The sequence below is a fragment of the Rhea pennata genome, chromosome 12 (assembly GCF_028389875.1).
Source record: "Rhea pennata isolate bPtePen1 chromosome 12, bPtePen1.pri, whole genome shotgun sequence".
In the NCBI taxonomy this organism is placed as follows: domain Eukaryota; kingdom Metazoa; phylum Chordata; class Aves; order Rheiformes; family Rheidae; genus Rhea; species Rhea pennata.
Genome location: NC_084674.1, coordinates 8,860,015 through 8,879,517, shown reverse-complemented (window position 1 = coordinate 8,879,517; position 19,503 = coordinate 8,860,015). Strand labels below are relative to the sequence as shown.

The 19,503-nt window shown below is 43.4% G+C and overlaps 1 protein-coding gene across 8 annotated transcripts in view; it reads right to left on the bottom strand.

Moving 5' to 3' along the window:
• Window positions 1–19,503, bottom strand: part of CADPS (calcium dependent secretion activator) — a 239,860-nt gene that overhangs the window by 130,925 nt on the left and 89,432 nt on the right. For all 8 annotated transcript variants that reach the window (XM_062585365.1, XM_062585363.1, XM_062585362.1 and 5 more), the window contains exons 4-6: window positions 15,311–15,391; window positions 11,086–11,322; window positions 8,418–8,539 (exon numbers count right to left, since the gene is read on the bottom strand). In XM_062585365.1, coding sequence (XP_062441349.1) covers window positions 8,418–8,539; window positions 11,086–11,322; window positions 15,311–15,391 — 440 coding nt within the window. The remainder of the gene's footprint in view (window positions 1–8,417; window positions 8,540–11,085; window positions 11,323–15,310; window positions 15,392–19,503) is intronic.

Sequence of the window (19,503 nt, the reverse complement as noted above, 5' to 3'; positions counted from 1 at the left end):
ACACTGACATGTCTTTCTGGACTCCAGCCAGATCTTGCAAGCATGGGCTCCTCTTTCCCAAGTATGTCATGCACTCTCTGCCAATACAGCAAGAACAATCCTAGCTCATACAAAGAGCTTTCGAATGTAACGTCCATCATCGAGAGATCACTTGCACAAAGGAAATGGGCCTCTCTACCTTCATTTTACAGAAAGAACTGAAACACTAAGAAATCACAGTCAAGGTCATCTGTCCCACTAAATGGTTCTTTAATCCAGAGTGCCATCCATCTAGGAGTGGGAACAGTTGCAATTTTTTAAAACATGCTCTCTATTTCCCTACGCTGCTTTACAACAGCAATTACAGTACCCCTCTTTAAATAATAATCTGCCCTACTTGTACAAAGCACTTATTAAATAAATCAACAACTGGACACTTTTCACACATGTCTGAGCCCCTGCCTTTCACTTGGCAAATGACGTGTAGAGCGAGGACTCAGGCATGGCTGGTTACTATTTTTTTAAACACCATAGTTATAAAACTAGAAGACTGAATGTAACCCATGACTTTTTTTGCAATCTTCTTCTGAATTTAGTAATTCTTTCAAATCACCGCATCCCAGTCTTACTTCAATGTCCTTTCCATCTTCAGTATCCTGTCTTAAGGTTGCATGGATGGGAGTGATGCAGCAGATGGGTGTAGATGAAAATTGCCTTGGGCATCATCACACCTTCTGGAATACTTAAATTTGGATGTAGCGTTATCACAAGAATAAATAATTCCCAAATACAGGGGAACATTCAAGAAATTGGACAGCTGGCTGGAAGACAGAGACATTCCTAGTGCTTTCTTTGCAGGAAAAGGTGCATGAGCTCAACCCTTACGAGACACCAGAGAATCCATCCAGCTATAGAGCTATGTGTGCTCTAAAGGGCAAGGAAAACACAGCCAGAAGTTGCTCTTACTGTAAAAGAGGATGGAGATGTGGGGAGAAATGAGCCCTTGAAGAGTGTTCATATGGTGACAAACATCACCTCATTCCTCTCAAAAAATAAAAACTCTGTGGAGGGAAAATATACACGGAAAGGAGAACTGATTAATGACATAGGGTCACATCAGGGCTAACTGGAGGGGAAGAAAAAAACAGCCCCCAACCTAAGCAGACCACTCAGCAAGTCAGTGTCAGGAGGGATGTACAGGACTGCTGCCTCAAGGTGCAGCATTTATTTTGGAGAGAAACGAAACTGCTTAATCTGAAACAGTTTTTTTTCCCCTGTGGGCCCAGGACAGCATGCTGAACCGTATAAACCACTAGCTTATCAGATGCTGTGGACCTACAAGAAAAAAGAAACTATTCTACGTTAGAGCTAATGGGCAGAGGCATTTTCTTCTGTAGGAAACTCATACAGACACAGCTGTTTTTGAAAGAAACAATTCTACTTCCCAGGAATAACAGCTAGATAAAAGCAAGGGGGGGAATTAGGTGGTGTGCTGCCCTTAGCAGAGCCCTGGTAACTGGGTTCTGTATTGTAACTCTACAACCCTTCCCATTTGATACCAACGGTTTAATCATTTTTTCAGACCGAAATCACGAAGAACAGTGGCAATAAACGCAAAGGGGCAGAAGTGTGCCTAGCCCTATGTAAGTCATAAGGAAGGAGAACCTCTCCCACTTCTTTTTGGTGAGATATTAAAAATGTGCAGATCAGTGATGGTGAAGTATGAGAAGAGGTTCTGATCTGCTAATTAAAAAGGCCACTACACCACCTGAGTGAAGACTTTCCATAAAAGATCACATGTTTGTATCTGGGCAATTCTTCAACTGCATTCTTTGCAGTGTTTAATGACCTCCCATAGCCCCCATTTTCAAAAATCAGAATGTCATAACATAAATCCCAGGAGCTTTATGGAAATGATACTACATGTTCAAAAGGGTATTTGAGGAGCAGGTCAGACAGAACTAAGAGCAGAATCATTCAAGAGCAAAGACACGCACTGCCTCCTTGGAAAACTTATTCCTAGACATGCTAAATAACTGCAAGTGAAGAAAGCCTCATGGCACTTTTGTGTGGGACTTAGACATCACTTTGCACTCTTCAGCCCTAGAGAGAGAGAGGAAAGCAACTCCCTTTAGATTCTGTCCCAGCTACTGTCTTCTATCAGTCTAGTAGTATCATGACTGGACGACAGTGTCCGACGTTGTAGCCAGGGCTCCACACCTATCTTTTCTTGTTCATAAGGTTCTTGGAAGCTTCCTAAAGAAACAGTGCTGCAAACATCTGCACAGCTGTGAAATGAACCCATGCAACTTGAAAGGCAAGCCAATCAGTCTGCATAATTAAGGCAGCTCATATTTGAAACTGAAGCAAGCTATGAGAGATAGGGGAAAAGAAGAAAAAAGCAGCCTCCTCCTAGAATTTTCTATTGCTTTGTTTTTATCCAGCATCATGAATTCTGCTTACATAGGGCTTCACTAAGAATGCAAACCTAAATGTGTATGACTGCTTAACACAGGGTGGTCATGCAGATTTTCTGCCTGGGCTTTGATATGGGATAAAACCTCTGCAACACAGTAATAGCTTTGACTGCAGCATGGATTCAAGGCCACCACTTCTTCTGTCTGCCTGCCGGAGCCCAGTTGAGCTGTCAAGGTGGCTGGGATAGCAAAACCAAGAGCTGCAGCCAGCTGACCAGACTGCAGGACCGTTTGCTTGGCCATATGTCTGAAAGCTTTCTACCAGACATGGTACCAACAGGTTGTACTGAAAGATACACAATGTGAATTATGGGCCAAATTCTACTCACACTAGCATTAGTATAAACCCCTTCAGTTTAGTGGAGTTAAATTTTTTCTACAGTGTATAGAGTATTTATAATTTATACATGCAATTTAATCCCCAAAGGACCTGTTCTCATCTCACCACAGAGAAGTGTTCACAGCATCTCTCAGCTAACCACGGCAGCAAAACACTGACGGCAACAAAATGCTTTTCTCACGCTTCTACTCTACACAGAGCCACTCTGCATCATTTCTAAAATCAGGGCCTGAGGCAGTGGATTCCTGAATGAAAACATCAGATTTTTCACTGCTGCAAAGAGGTCAGACCAGAGGTGATTTCTGCTCTTGAAACTCCTTTCCTGGAGAACTGGGCACTTTATTTCTCATTTTGCTGTCCAAATTCCATCTCCTAGAAGGTCATTTGCAAAGAACATCTGTGGAGTTCCTGCCCCCGTTCATGGTCAGACAGCAGACTCTGTTGGCTGCTGCATACCAATTTGCAACTAAGACCCTAGTAGAGTGATAAACTTAGACAGACGGTTTGCTGTAGGGATCAAAACAAGGGCAGTCAGTCATAGCAGAGATAAGCAGTGTAGGGATCAGAGCACCTTGAAAGCAAATCAGAAGGCAGCATCAGGAATGAGCGCAGAGATAACATGGGGCACCCCTTTCTCCTACAGTAGTGGTTAGGGAGCAGAAGAGGGTAGAGATGGAGAAGTTTGAAAGTCTACCAAAGATATTACTTGATTAAGAGTGAATTTCTCAAAAAAATAGGAGGTTCCAAGCCCTCAGCTGTGATTAACAACACAGGGCTGATATGGAGTCAGATGAGAAGCCCATTGAGGATCTTCTCCCCAGTACTGACCCACAGCAGACGCTTAAGAAAAATGCATGCCAAAATATGGAGTAATCTTTTCTCCTTCAAAAAATAAAAAAGAAACCACTGCAAAAGACTGATTAATTCTTGCTTATTTAGAGGAATAACCAACCTGTTCCTAACTGACTTTGTGCAACAGTCATGTGGGAACAGTGGTAGAACTAAATCCACTCCCCTAACTCCAGCTAGGCCTCCTTTGCACATGCGAGGTGTAGATCATCCATGGTGGAGCCCCAGCCTCACCTCTTATACCCTGGATAACTGTAAGATCTTGTACTAAGAAGGGTCCTGAAGAGGTCCTTCTGCAAGGGGGAAGATTTAACCTCAAAATGAAACTACTTGTAGAGCCAAAGAAGCAGCCCACACCTCACTCTCTTGCTGGTAATGCCAAAATGCACAGACAGGTTGGCAAGATTCTCCCTCCAAATACCCAGTTATTTATTGCCTTTAACCTGAATGGTTCAGAAAACTTCAGTGCATATCTCATATATTTTTTTTCTGGATCTTCAAGATGAACAAGCCATTACAGTTGCTAAAATAGCTGAACGCCACCACAATAGAGGGATTTAATTTGAGAGACATGGGAAGAATTTTGGATGTACAAACTCAGATTTCAGTCCCTTTGCTGGAGCACAGTAAGTCATTATTCAGTTACAAGTGGAGTCAAATGAGAAATGAGCCTTAGACTTAGTTCTGAAATGAAAAGAACCCATAAGATGATGAGTCAATGGGTTTGGGGGTAGTGAAGTACGTCCAGATGAGCATACAGCATTTATTTACAAGGCACACTAGATCTTGTTATTGTTTTGGTCTCTTTGTTTTCTTCTGTTCTGCTCACGTCAGAGAAAGGAGATACTCTAAAAAGATGAATCACTGGCACAGCCCTCTACTGCTACAAGTACAGGTCTTATACTTGTAAATACATCTAGCAGCCTCTCTAGAGGCTGTAGGACAAAGGTGTTGTGAGCGGACCTTATCTCCTGTTCCCAGACCCCTTCGCAGCCTTGTTCTCTACCTTGGTAACAACAGCATTAGAAACGCAGCTCCCCGGAAGAGAAGTGTCAGATCTGCAGAAGCCACTTTACTCTCCTTATTTTACAGGCAAGGTAGATACCAGGACAACTTGTAGTGAGGAGGAGGGCTATAAAATCCTCAAAGACCTGCAAGGATGCAGTTCGAGTTCCAGCGTGAAGAGCAGTAAATCCTGGTTGGACTGGGATTTAGGATATACTGTAGAAGCATTTGTGATTTAGGACAAAATACAAAGGCTTTCTCTTGCAAACTTTTTAAAAGAACAACTATTAACACTCTGCAAGCCTTATCTGATATATCCCCTTGCTATTTCAGGTCTGGTCTTTTCTAAAAATGTGCCATCCTATCTACATGTGCTGAGGCAGATAATCCTTACATGAAGGGATTGTGCTTAAAATATCAGGAGTCCAACATGCGGTCTAAGAAAAAAAAAAAAAAAAAGAAAAAAGAGGAATATTTACTGTCATCCCTAGAGCCAAACTCCTTATACACAACTAATCTCATTGTTTGGTAAACTTAGCCACTAACCGCAGCTGCTATTCTGCCTCTTTCAAGATCTGCAAACAGGATTTAAATTCCAAAGGCACTAAGATGTTGTCAAACATCTTACTGTCAAAAGCTGCTGCTTCCCACACCAGGGAAGACAAAAAGCAGATCTCTCACAGCATTAGACAGCGGAAGAGCTAGGCCAGTGGTTTGGGAAGTCCTTCCCTATGAACTTTGTTGGGAGACTGTCTTTTTTCATTAGGTGTGTGCACGTCACTCAGAGCAGCGGAGCCCAGATTAGCACCTCTAGGCACGGCAGCGAGCTAGACAAACAGCAGCCACATCCACTGGCACCCGGTAGCCTGTGTGTTTTTAGCCGAGGGCTGGCATTTCAAGGACATGTGAGAACACAGCAAACAACTATACAAGTCATTCTTAGGTAAAAATAAGATGTCTTGCATGGTTGTATGACATTCTCCCATCCTCCTCCCCAGGATACATGGCTATCACAAAGAAGTGAAGTTTTCCAGTGAATCTCACTGATCAAATGTATTTTTTTTTCTCCTTGATGATAAATGTTTGTCAAATTGAGTTCTCTTAATCCATGTAGCTTCTAGAATGACAGCAAAAATGGATTTGGGGCAGTTTAAAGAGTCACAGTTTAGAGTGCTTTCAAGACATGTATTAAGTAACACAACAAACATCTGTCACCCGTGGTTCATTCTCTTTCCTTCTCTTCTCAGGGGAAAATGTAAATGCAGTGAGTTTTCACAGGGCTTCAGTTCTCCCTTTCTGGGTTGTTGTGTCTGGGAGAGGAAGTGAGGTTAAAAGTACTTCTAATACAGAAAAGAAGGTAGGCTTTCTACAATAGTCTCTGCTTGCTGTGGCTGGTTATTTTACAGTTTTGGCTTGGCTGGTCTTTGATTTTGAAAACAAGAAATGCCAGGACACTCAAGGAATGGAACTGTCAACCCTTCTCCCCTCCTAAGGCATTTACATAGGTATTAGCCCAAGTACTGGAGCAACTGAGAACACTTTAAACTTGGCTTGCCCCTCTATAGGAAGCCAGTGCAGAGAGAGGATAAGTGTGATGGACTTGTATAGCTCGTATCATGCCATAGCATTCAGTGTTGCCTGCATTTTCCTAAGGGTTGATGGCTGTGTGCCCAGACACAGTACATTTCATTATGATATAAAAAGACCCATTCAATTAAAGAGCTCACTTCTCCATCCCTTATTTTCTCCAAATAACGCTTGTATAAATGGTCCTATCGCTGACAGCAAGTATGCTTGCATAAGAAAGGACAGCTCCTTTGAGCAAAAGTTGAAGGAAGAGACTTGAAGCAAATTAAGCACATGTAACACGGTAGAAGTGTGCTTTTCAATACAGGTAATAGTAATTTCTTCTAAATAGAGCCCAACTTTCTTCCTTGAAGCAGCAAAAAATACCTAAAATAGTAACAACTGCGGGTTCTTAAGGAAATTTTCTTCTGAGTACAGCTCTTCTATTTCCTTCTCCGAAGCAAATTTCAAAACGTTTTTAAAAAGTAAGCCAGGCTTCAGCACTTCCCCTGATTGGGAATATTGTTTTTAAATAGCTTACTGCAGATTCCTATTCTTCTGGTACAGGGCAGGGTGCAAGGCATCAGCGCTTTCTGTGCCTCTGTAAGAAGATGAGCGCTGATGAAAGGCAGCCTGTGCCCAGCACTGTAATTCTGTGAATGCTTCTACACAAGCTCAGAGGTCTGGAAATGTGGCTGAACTGATCAGAGGGCAGCTACCGGAGGATCTGTGTTTGAAAGTACACTCACAGGAGAAAGAGCCAAGGAAGGTACGAACAACAGGACTCCAGTCGCTACCAATCCATTGCAAGCACTTTGGATATTAATGTATTTAAGAGGCTTGCAATACTGTATACTTCTGTGGTTTCCCCATCAATATTAGAAACCTTCCATTTGAAAAGATGACTAATTTATTCAGGGTGGAATGTAGACATTTCACCAGTGTCCTCTGCATGTTTTAACAAAAAATCTTTATAGCAACATACTGGAGATTCCAAACCCACATAGCTTTCACTGATGGTGCCTCATGCTTGGTTATAATTAAAGACTTTTTATACATATAAACACTCAGCATTTTGCTACATGCAATCTTGTTCTCCAGCCAGCACTAGCTGAAACCTCCTCAAGGACACTGGTTTTGAACTGTTTGTCTGCAGTGATTGTGCACTCACACATAACACAACCTGAAATTTTAAAATTCTTGCTTGGGTTCCCAGATTTCCTTCCATGACCTTGGGAAGTTACTGGTGAAATACCATCAGAGGTTGGTCACTCTGAGAAAAGGGGGTGCTAGAACAGAGGGAATTGTCTCACGAGCAGCCCTTCCAGCACTGCTTAGCACCTCCAAAGAGGTTTCACTTAACCTTGGAAATTCTATGCTGTAAAGATGCTTACTGAGAATTTAAGTACGAAATCTCCACAGTGAACCATGAGAAAACAGTCTCAAATCCATATGAATAGTGTTTCAAGCTACTAATCCCACCAGTCAGAAAGGAAATAAACCACTCATCATTTTCTCTTTCCAAATTAACAAAGATTATACACTACCTGTAGGCTAATAACAACCCTCCGGGGGAGAGAAAAAGCAAAGTACAGGGCCAGTTCTAGGGATCCGAGGCCCAGCTCAAAGATGATAGAACAAGACTCTGCCCTTGAACTGAACATTGGCACTGTGACCTGAGCTGTAGCTTTAACCAAGTGATTTGAAGCTTTCTTTCCCTCTTCTCTCCCACCTCTGGCTGTGGCTGCCTGAGGGTTTCTCTACCAGCTGTTTCCCTTTCTTACAGGAACACCAGGTCCGTGACAGTGAGGACAAGATTATGTACCTATACTTGACAGCACCAGTTCAGATGGACACTTACACAAGTATTTATTTAAGCACATGCTTAACTCCATCCCTATTTAGCAAAGCACTTACGTATAGGCACAAACTTATGTCTCCATAGCTACAAGGAGATGTAAGCCTGTCCTTAACACTTATTTCTCCCTCAGGGCTTATGTGTCATTCCTAGTTGCAGGGCTCTGTATATGTGAAAGGCCATGTTTCTCTTCAGCAGAATGAACCTTTCTCTGCTGAAGTTCTCATAGTCCCCTCTGGCCCTACCATGCAGGAGGCAGAGTTATCTATACTGATTCAAAGCAGCATCATGACAGGGTCGAGAAGAGCATGATGGAAAGAGCAAAAGGAAATGCAAGACTTACGTTGGCTTTGAGGCTTCAGCCTGGTCGGTCTGCAGCTTCTCTCCACCTTCCACCTCCATGGTGCAATAAACAATACGGTTAGGGGCCAGCGATTTTAAACCCTGCACTTCCATGATGACGACCTGTGGGGCAAAGAAAGGCAGCGTAAGAGTAGCAGCCTCTTTGAGGCCTAGATCTGGCTGCTGAACCTGCAAGGTCAGCCAGCGCCAGGATCGTCCATGTACTGATGGATGTTCATAGTGCCAGGTGAGCAGAGATAGGTGGTGGTGTCCAGGCTGAGCTGGCATCATGTCAGCTAACTAGGTCTGCATGTGTTGAGGACCTCTCTGAGAGGTCTCCCTCTTACTGCGGCTATGTGTTCCAGTCTTTCCTCTTTGGATGACTTTATACCTCACGCTGGCAGAATTTAAAAGTCTGCTATTCACCTGCTTCTGGGGCACCAGGGCTTGGAGGTGGGGAAAGCCACAGTGCTGCAGGAGGAAAAGGCTTGATGCAGAGGAGAACTAGGAGGGAGACAAGTCTTGTGGGACCCTCACTCCGGTGTGGAGAAGTGCCTGATATTCTTGGCTCCCAGAGCCACATAAGCAGTAAGTGATCCTTAGGCACTGCAGGTCTGCCAGGCAGACAGCGGGTGCTGCACTATCTGCCTTGCCTCCCCATACTTCAGCAAATTCCTCTTATTCCAGTCCTGGGCTTGATGCATACATGCAGACACACTCACTTGAAGCCCTCTGGTGCTCAGAGCTCTACCGAGCTTCTAATGATGGACCTCTCAGACATAGTCTTGCCCAACCTAAAAGTGCTTTTATAGATGAAATTCAAGAAAAAGCATGCACCTGTATTTTCAAGATTAAGATAGTTTCTTGCATAAAATTTCCTTCTCATTTGTTTTAAAGGTGATTAATCACGTTAACCATGTACCTTAAACATTTCAACAAGAAACACTGTGAGTTTCTGTTTGAGCTTTATTACTGCTATCAATGCAGTATACACTGGGATTTCAAATTCCTTTCCTCAGGTCTTACGATTTGTCATTTGAGTGAAGATCCCTTTTCTTGCACACAACTCTCAGTAGACCACCTGAGGAGGAAATATTTTTCGCAAAAGTTCTCTTATAGGAAGTGTTTCGTGCACAGAGCAATGAACAGATCTTCCACCTCCCGAAGTCAGTGCTCCACTGAGTTAATGCTTTCTACTGGATAGAGTTCAGCTGGAGTAAAGAGTTTTAGACATTTCATTGTAAGAACGAGTCCTTTTATGCACCGCTGTATAAACTGCACAAGCTTTTCCTACAGAGAGGTCTACTGCTTTGTGATAGTTCCCTGCTCCTCCATGCAGGAGCATTTAGAAGTTAGGCGTATCTGATGCTGCCATTTGAAGGCACTGTCTCTGAGTTCATAACTCTACTTTAAACAGGGCTTTTAAAATCTGAACTGAATATTACCAATATGATCTCAAGCATCTAAAGAGTTAAATTCTTAGACTGGACAATCAGTGCTGTAAGTTGTTCACTGGCACAGTATATGTAACAAGAGACTCCTTAGGGAGAGAAATAAACAGGAAACCACACAAAAATAGAAATCTACGACTTTTCTGCATCCTACATTTTTGACCCCATTCTGGTAGTTACTTTGATGATCTAACACAAACCCACTCACTTGACACACAATAACAATTCTATATTGGTGTGTCTGAAACATTAATGACTCCTTGAAGTGAACTCCTTGTAATCTTGCCTAGACTGCAAATATTTTTGCACAGTATAATTAACCTTGCTGAAAACAGCTACTGCAGCAACACTGTTTCCAGTACAGAGACAGCCTGTTTCAGATGTAACCGTGGGTGCGTGCAGCACCTTGACTTCCACTGGGCTGTAAGATGAACTGCTCAGTCGAGCGCTGAGCAGAAAGTCAGTGTTCAATATAAAGCAAACAGCAAGCCAGTGAAGTACAATATTTCCATGCAAACAATAAGCCAATCTGTTGGGTGCATTCAAAACTTCAACAATTTTTAACAGTTCTCCAAGGAGGAAGCAAGGCTTGCTGAGAAATAAAGTGACTCCTCTAGCTGGCAATAATAAAACTCACTGACATTTAAAGCATGTTTCAGCATGTTGGGAACTGGAAGTAACAACGATGAACCTCTATAATATCAAACAGATCTGCCATGCAAGAAGTTCTAGCTCTCGTTCCACTGCAAAAACAAACTGTGAAGGTAGCCAGGCGATTGTGAGCATCTCAAGGTGCATCTAGAAATTAGAGGCCAGATTAACCCCTGCATTATTGCACTGGTTGCAAAGACATTTCATGGAGATGGGTTTTGCTCAGGGGTATTGGGGTACACTTTTTAACAAGCTTTATGAAGCTTTATTCACATTTCTGAGCCATATGATATAAACCATCTGGAATTTCCTGCTGCTGTAACTTAACAGTTTGTTCCAACAAGATGGTGAAAACCAGAAAAGATAAACTATTTGACCATAGGCAATGCTTCTGGTAACTGAGAGAGGAATGCTTCCTCATGGAGTTCAGAAAAATGATTTCTATCGACTTCTGCCCTCCTATCTCTTAAGCTTGAACTGCATAGAAGTTTACTGCTGTGATTTTTTTTTTTTGTTCTTGCCAACTCTGTGCACTGACTGCCGGAAGAAAGATAGTGTGCAGCTTACCTCCAGGGAGAATGACAACACAACGTCTGATTTGGAAAGCTGGTTCTCATTTTCTTCTCCCATGTCGATGATTGAGGTGTTGTGACTCCGCTTCAGCTTCTGTAGCTTGAACTCAGAGCCTCCTTTAGATACAGGCATGCTCTCTAAGTTTGCCATCAGGAGATTGACAGATGACTTCAGCTCCTCGATGTACATGTTTTCCATTTCTTTGGACACAAATTTTGGAAACTTACGTTCCTTAGATTTAAAAACATAAGCAACAGAATAAATTGTTGTGATAAAAAAACAACCACTTGTTACAGTGGGAGAATACCCCAGGAGCATCTGCAGAGAGGTCTGCACACAGGGAACTCCCACAAACCAGACGACAAATTATAGCTTTCCCCTCTGTTATAGAGAAACATTATTGTTAGTTTCCCATAGAATTACTACTTGGTACTTATCCAGCCTTAGTATTTCTTGCATGCACTTGCATTTCATTCATTTTCTATCTGTAAATGGCTTCTTTCATATATATTAACTCACCACTGTAATTGCTCCATCTTGGATCTCAGCTGAACTGCTGAAGGGATCAGTTCACTGACTTCTGTCCCCCAGGCCCATACCTCTGCCACCCCCCATGGATTGCTCCTCTGGATAGCCGTCATGTACCTGTCTTTCTTCAGCAAATGTTAACTATTTCCTATGCTCTCCGGCATGTTGACTCTGAAATGCCCAGAAATTTTTTCATCTGATGGACCTCAACACACACAAAAGGGATTCTGACAAGAACTAGCACCTTCATTCATTAGCAGGTTAGGTTGTGACACACAGAGAAGAGACTGACTTGCAGTCACAAAAGGAGCTGGAGACAGAAACTGGGAAGAAATCCCAAACCTTCTGGGTCTAGGCTACTTTTCCTCCCACAAGACCTTCCAGCTCTAATACCCCCCAGAAGGGCTGGTCCATCTGCCTAGCTGGGTGTAGCTTCTGCCTACCTAGTGATTTGGTGATTGACAGTGATTTACAAAGGATTCAAAGGATGCTGATCTTGAGGAATTTGTTAGTCAGTCCACCAAATCCACCAGCTCTTTTTCAAACATGCTGAAGCAGATGCTCCAACATTTTTTTTAAGGAGCCCAAGGAAGCAAAATTAGCAATGTTTGGTCCTGACTAGAAGGAGACTGCAGAAGGCAGTGAACATGGCAGAAGTGAACAGCCCAAGCAATCTAAAAGGTCTCAGATCCCAGCACTGGTCTTAGCAAGATGCCCAAGCAATCTGCAGTACCCAGGGCTAAAGAAATGATTCCTCACAGGCTTCACAGCTGAGGCAGTTGCCAGCCAGAAAGTGAGAGGCTGGCCAGCAGCTTGCTTGCTCAGCAGCTCCCAGGCATGGAAAGACTGTGAGCAGCTCCCTCTCTTCTTCCCAAGCCCTTGAGAATGGAGATGTGTTGGTTCCTCTCGTTTTGAGAGCGAGGGGCTGCCTTGCTGGTAGAACTACAGTAAAGCAAGACACCATTTATTCCACCGCTTGCCAGGACCCGGGTCTCCCTCCAACATTGAAGGATGCAGGCGTAGCCAAAAAGTGATGTTAGTCACCTCCATATGTACTTGGAGCAGGGAGAGAATCAGAAATGGGGACAAGCGTGGAGAGACACAGAGGTAAGAGACTGTGAGACAACAAACAGTCATCACAGTTACTGTCATCACAATTTTAGGGTCCCATTAACTGCCCCAACTACCATTTCTTTTAATACATTCTTGTCCATGATGCTATGCAGCTAGGTAGGAAGGTGCCACAGGACAGAGTAAAGGGGACACTTGCAGATGCAGAGAAAAATATACCTCGCCTTTGGCATCACTAAGCTCTCTGCTGTAATGCTGCTTTCATTTAGCTACTGGAAGAGTACAACATGCAGGTTGAACAGCCAACTTTAAAACACCTGCTTAACTTCAAACGTGATCCTTCAGCTAGAACCCTCCAAGGCTGGGCTTACGCGCTTCGATTGAAGTCAGGCTCAGCGGAGGACACTGCTGCACTGGAACTGTGCTCAGCTGCACTGTCCCGGGCAGTTGAAAAGATAAAAAGATACAAGGCTGTGTCCTGATACCCAGAGGTAGGAGTGACTTGTCTCAGGTCACACAACAGGCCAGACAAGGGCTTGCAGAGCTGCACATTCTGAAGCACTGTGATTCTAGATCCTTTTAGACTACACAGCTTTTGTTTCCTCTTAACTTCAAATGTCCTAGCACAAATTTCTTAATTTATTAATGAAGAATTAACTTGTCTTTACAATGGAATCTTTAAGATGGCAACTTCAGTGTTGGTTTTACGTGAGCAGTAAGTCACAGTGTGCGGCTGACCTCCAAAAATCTAGCAAATTGGAGATAAAACTGCAGAATGTTATCTTTTCACAGAATTGAACTGTGAGCCTTCCCTGAGCTACAGAGAAAGCATCCTTGCCCAGAAAGGACAATGCAGAGAAAGATTCAAAAGGTCATTTGGATGCCTCCAAAAAGCAGTATTCATGGGTCTGTACGAACAAGATTTCTTGTAGGCAGCTGCTGTTGGGATCTGACATTCTAAAGCGAAGGCCTGCAGCAGTGATGTGAACGAGATTAAATATCAATACCTGCCAACTGGATAACAGGTAAGTCACTTTTATTTTAAACCTCTCTCCGAGCTCTGCACAGTTGTATTTTGAAGGCTGGATTCTGCACCAGGAAATGTCAGGTTATGTTTAGGACTGTGTCTCACAGTGGTGGCATGGGTTGTTTTTAAAATCCTTTAGGGGAATGGAAATGGCAAAATCTTGTTTGCAAAAATAATTCATGAAGCTGCAGCCTCCTTTGGCTGCTGATGAACCATGGATACTGCTGTCCCACATGCCATAAAGAGAAAATGAAACAAAGAAATCAGCCGGTCTCATTTTGGCACTAAATGCCTGGCTGCCAGTCTCAGAACCAAAGATCAGCAGTGGATTATACAGGCATTTAAGTTTTGCTGAAAATAAAAAACACTGTAGATTTCCTTGAAAACAAATATTAAACAGGCCAAATATTGAACAAAGGAAAGAAGTGGCAGTCGACTTGCTTCTTTGCTGTGTCATCATCTGGCCATGTAAGGTCTTCCTATTTTTATTAGGGAGGTGAAGAATAACATAACTGGCCTCCCCAAAGACACAGCTACAATAGCTGTTTAATGGAAGTATCAGTAGGTGTAACAAACCAGGCGCTAGAGGGATCCTTACTAATACCTAACTGTAAATGGTACATGCATTATGCTCTTTTACCCCCACTGATTTCAGTGCAGTCACAAACAGCTCTGAAATTGCATTTCTCATAAAAAAACCTCATCACTTGGATACAGCTCCCTGTGCAGAGAGGACTGTTGCTAGTAAGCAGGCTAAGCTAAGTCTCTCTGATCAGACTTCTGTTGTTCTTTTCTTTTTCCTTTGAGTTACAATTTGCTGATTATTGAGAACAGTCAGCTAGATCACACACAAAGATTAAGGCTTTATCTGGGACTCAGGAGTATCTGATTAGGAGTACGGATAAAACTTTGGCCAGTTAATGTCAACAGAATCCAGGACTTCTCTCCATCTACTGTCTCCTGGAGGCGATGCGAATCTGCACTCCGGGAGGCTATGATCTGCTCCAAGGAGAATTCTTCCTCACACAACGGTCTCTGGGCAGCTTAGCTGGCTGCTTGGTTATGAAAACTGCTCCGAGCTCCCAGGCCTGCTGCTCTAGGTGGGAATGATGTCCAAAGCGGGGCAATGCTAGCCTGACTGTTCTTGTGCCACGTGTGAAATTTTCTGCCCTTACTGAGGGTGTATTTACCTCAAGGCAGGGAACTGTGGCACCAGGCAGCCCAGAGAACAGCACAAATCCAGTTAGGGCAATTCTTGGCTTCTTTTGCTTGTCATCATCCACGTTACGGCTCAATGTGTTGCAAGTTTGACAAGGAAGGCTTACACACATACTTACAGATCTAGCTGGAGCAATTCAGGAGGTTATTCTCCTCACAGCTGGGGTGTCATAAGGGATTCTGGAGGCACCTTCAGCCCCAGCGCATCAGGGACATTCCAAGAAATGCACACCACAACAGCCTCATTTGTAGTTGCAGCTCCATTTGTAGTTAAAAAATCTCTTAACTGATGATTCCTTCACAAGTTTCTCCACTCAGTAAGAAAAGAACCTGGGGACTGCATCAAACTATTATGTGCTATGTATATATTTTTACCTTGGCAATTTGCTCTGCCATTTGAAGACGCCCATCTAACTCCCGTCTGATCTGCGCTGCTTGCTCATCTGGGTTGTCCAGCTGCAATAAAAACAAAAAGCAAATCGAGGTGAAAAAGTCAAACAATGCAGCACCTTTAGAAGCAGTTCAGTTTTTCAGCTGGCCATCTGCACTACATTATCCATTAATAATTGTAGACAGCTAGTGCTGAGGGGCCCTGCTCAGGAAGAAGGCATCACACAAGGTATGCATACACCTGTGTGAACCTGCAGAGAGGCAGGGTGTCCTCCAGAAGAAAGACTTTGCCATTTCTTTTATTTCACGTGCTTTGATTAGACTTAGCAGCCCCATTTGACGAAACCTCGGAGCACCCTGTTCTTTTGGTATCACCTCCTCCTCCAGCTCTTCACGTTTGGGTCTGCGCGCGGGGCCGCTCGGAGCAGCAGGGTGGTGTGTGCCTGCACCTGGAAAGCGCTGGGAAGAAATGCTGTGTTTGCCTCTCCCGTGTGTCTGGAAGAGTAGGGGACATGCTGCCCTGGGAGTTTCACTCCTGTTACTTTTGCTGCTGTGAATGCCTCAGCGCTCCTCACCTCAGACTGCTTTGCTCTGCGAGGGCCTGTAATTAAGCAGTGTGGAGTGATGAGGAAGGCATTTGTGGCAGCTAATGAATAAAGGCTGAAGGAGAAGCTGAGAGTTTTGGACGTGCAGGTCAGCAGATGTCTAAAAACACTCAACAGAGATCAACCATGCAACTAGAAACTGCCACAACGTTCCTGGGTGAGGGCTTCTTCATTTTTTTTCCAAATAAGGTAATTCCCTTCATTTATTTCCTTCTCTTTAAACAATTATTTGTGCATGTCAGAATTTCTGCTGCATATACTTACTACAGATTGCTTTCCACACAGACCTTTCCTTTTGAAAAAGCAGTGGCCCAAAACAGAAGCCTTCACTAGGGCAAATCTCCCTTTGACAAAGCTGCACAGCTTGTTTCAGAGATCTGAGAGGCTGCTGCGCAGGGCAGTGGCATCATTTCAAGGGGAGTAAGAGATCACACGCCGCACAGACAGCGTGTCTAAAACGTATTTGCTCAGATCAAGAAGGAAAAAGAAAAAGAGGTGTTATTTATGGTTTGCAGGCCCATAACCACATCCTTGTGCTTCATCCATAAGCGCTCCAAACACACTTTAGTTCGAGTCCAGTGTCCTTCTTTCCACAGATACCGGCCTACCCACTCAGCACATCTTTGCTAATTTATACCAGGCACGGTGGTGGCTGATTATATTAAGCAACTGCATGAAGTACTCAGGGTGGCAATTTGGATGGAATAATAGTTTTGCAGTGATTTAGCAGCAGTGCCCTAACATGCTGCGAGCGCAACACAGGTCTTTGGGAGGCCACAATCCTGCTGGTACCTCAGCAGGTTGCACCAGCAACTCCAGGTGCCTAAGCCAACTGCTCTCCTGCCCCTACTTTGCAGTTGGAAGAAGACAAAAGAAACCAAAAGAGGTTCAACAGAAATGCACAGTAAAACTATCTGCTTGCTGTCTTTATGCGTCCGTACTACTAAACCCCGTGCTACCGCCAATTCATGCAATCAGCTTTCCTACAGCTTTCAGCAGAGCCCTTTCTGCAACACACTGCCCCCAATCCTGTGGTTCACTGTTTTGCGTCTGCCTGGCTCTGAAATGTCTCCTGAGGGTAAAAAGTTGTTTGCGCCGGTTAGGCAAGCGATTACGGCATCCACATAAGACACAGTGACTACTGAAGAGCAGCTTCACATCCATAGGATTCAAGGGCAGCTAGATCTTTTTTTTTTTTTTTTTTTTTTAAGTGGGAATACACGGATGTAAAATACAAAACAACAAAAAAGCACAAGATCAAAACTAGACCATCAAAAAATCTGATAGCTGCTGTAACAAGGTGGCAATTTTATACCTGCCTTCCAGTCTACTGACTCATTAGACTATTGCAGGGTAATTTCAGCCACAGCACAACAGTAAAACATGTAGCAGCAGTCAGTAGTCCCAGCACTGCTCCCTCTAATGAGAAATAAAATCAAGCTTGGTGTTTAGCACTTCCACACTGTTTTGGTTCATCTCCTCTTGAAAACACCACTATACTCAAGAGAACTGGCTCCAAATCCAAATCCCATTTCCTAGCACGTCTTCAGGAGATGGGTGACTGGCAAATCAAAGGTCAGGGCGAAGATACGACTTTTCTGAAAGCTCTAAGTTCATCTTTGGCCCTTTTTTCAAATACTGCCTAGAGGAAGTAACCTCTTGAGCCGTTCCCAAATCAGCCAGATGGCTCGAGGGCAGCTGCCATATTTTTCTAATTATTGACCCCTTCTGGCTACCAGCAAACCAAATTGCCACAAGCTACTGTATGTTAGCTCTCACAGCGACAGCCACCCATAAATGAGTTTTATAAGCTGGCTTGGGGTTGCTGTAACTACCGCTCTACGCTTTATCCTTCTCTGGAGACAAACTGTTTTAGAGAACAAGTGCTCGGCTGGTGCAGTGCAGCCTGGAAAGTTACAGCTACAGAAATGAAAGAAGTTTCAGTTCTCAGACTGACGAGTTACGAGCTCTTCTGTTAGAGCTTCCTGAACGTGCTGAAACACGCTGCTTCCCCCCCAGACCCGCAGCTGTTCCCTGGCATTTTCTCAGCTGTCTGCTCATATAACCTAAATGTCCTCTTTTTCTCATACACGCTTACGCCCATGTATATCTGCATGGATTCAGGAATATATCTGCATATGTTTCACCACAGACGATTTTTCAGAGAGCTGACATTCATTATGACTGAGGGAAAATATATTTCAAATTAATTTTTGAAGGCCTCCATTACAGATTTAATTAAAACATGAAAACCACAAAGCGTCCTGACCCTGATCCAAATTGCGCCGAAGCTTCAGTGACCTCTGGCCTGACCATCTAGATTTCATTCCCTTCAACTGCACCATAAGCACTTCACACTCCGGCTTCTTCACCTTTATAATCCTGATCTCCCAACTAGTACAGAGCCACGAGCCACCAGAACCTTTCAGGATCTGTTTCCCCCAACAATTTTTCCATGGATTTCCACAAATCTGGACAAATTCCTGCTGCAACCATCTTTCAGAGCTGCCTAACGAAGGGTAGAAAATGTACAATCCCGGATTTCCATTTCTTTGCAGCTCAGAAAGAGAGGGCAGTATTTTGAATTCCATCTGAGCTACAGTAATTGAGGTTAATCGCACATTACCCAAAATAGCTTGCATGCTAAATTTAGAAATCAAGGACGCTGCTTTGGAGGAACACTGTTTTTGCAGGATGATAATGAGCCAGCAAACTGGCTAATACCTCCAGCACTATCTTGATTTTGCAGATGTTCTCCAGCAACGCTAAAGGTAGCGAGAACTCTGCCACTGAAGGATGCGACTGCAGAGGACTGTTTTTCTAAGGAGGCAACGCCCTTGGCAGCCTCCTCATCTGCGCTGGAGCAGGTAAGGTATTCTCTTCCAGAGCTATATGCTCCTATTCTTGTCAAGATTAATTAGTGATGTGTCGAAGCCAGGTAATCTGGTATCCAGTATAAAGAAAAAAAACAGAAAAGAAATATTTCTGGGTTGTATTTTCAATGGCTTTACATGATAGCTCTATGGCAAAATCTGATCTTTGGAAAACCAATCACAAAGAGCTTTAGTGACAGCCTGTCATGGCACACAGAACATTTTCTTCTCGTTATCTAAGGAATGGTACTAATGAGACAGTCTCTGTCTGCAGTCCTCATGTACTGTCCTGGCTGTTTCAGAAAGACTTCTTGTGGCTAAGAGCAGCAGGACCAACAACTCAGAGCCACTAACTGCTCCCCAGCCTTCAAAGAGCTGACATCAAAGGAAGATGAGTATGTTTTACCCAGTCCTAATACTACATGAAGCCATTAAAAGATTAACACTGGTGCCCATAAAATACACTTTGCTTGTGAAATAAGGCAAGGGACAATCATAATGCATGCTATGTAAGCAATACAGAACATCCAAGTAAGGCAAAACAGATCCTAATATCACTAAAACTAAACTTCTTAACTAGAGAATCAGCTATTTATTTTCTGCAGTATGTATGCCCACTTTATATTCAAATACTTGACAGCCAAATACATAAATGATTTACAAAGTCAAGGAGAAATTGAATTAGTTTCGTTCTGCATTA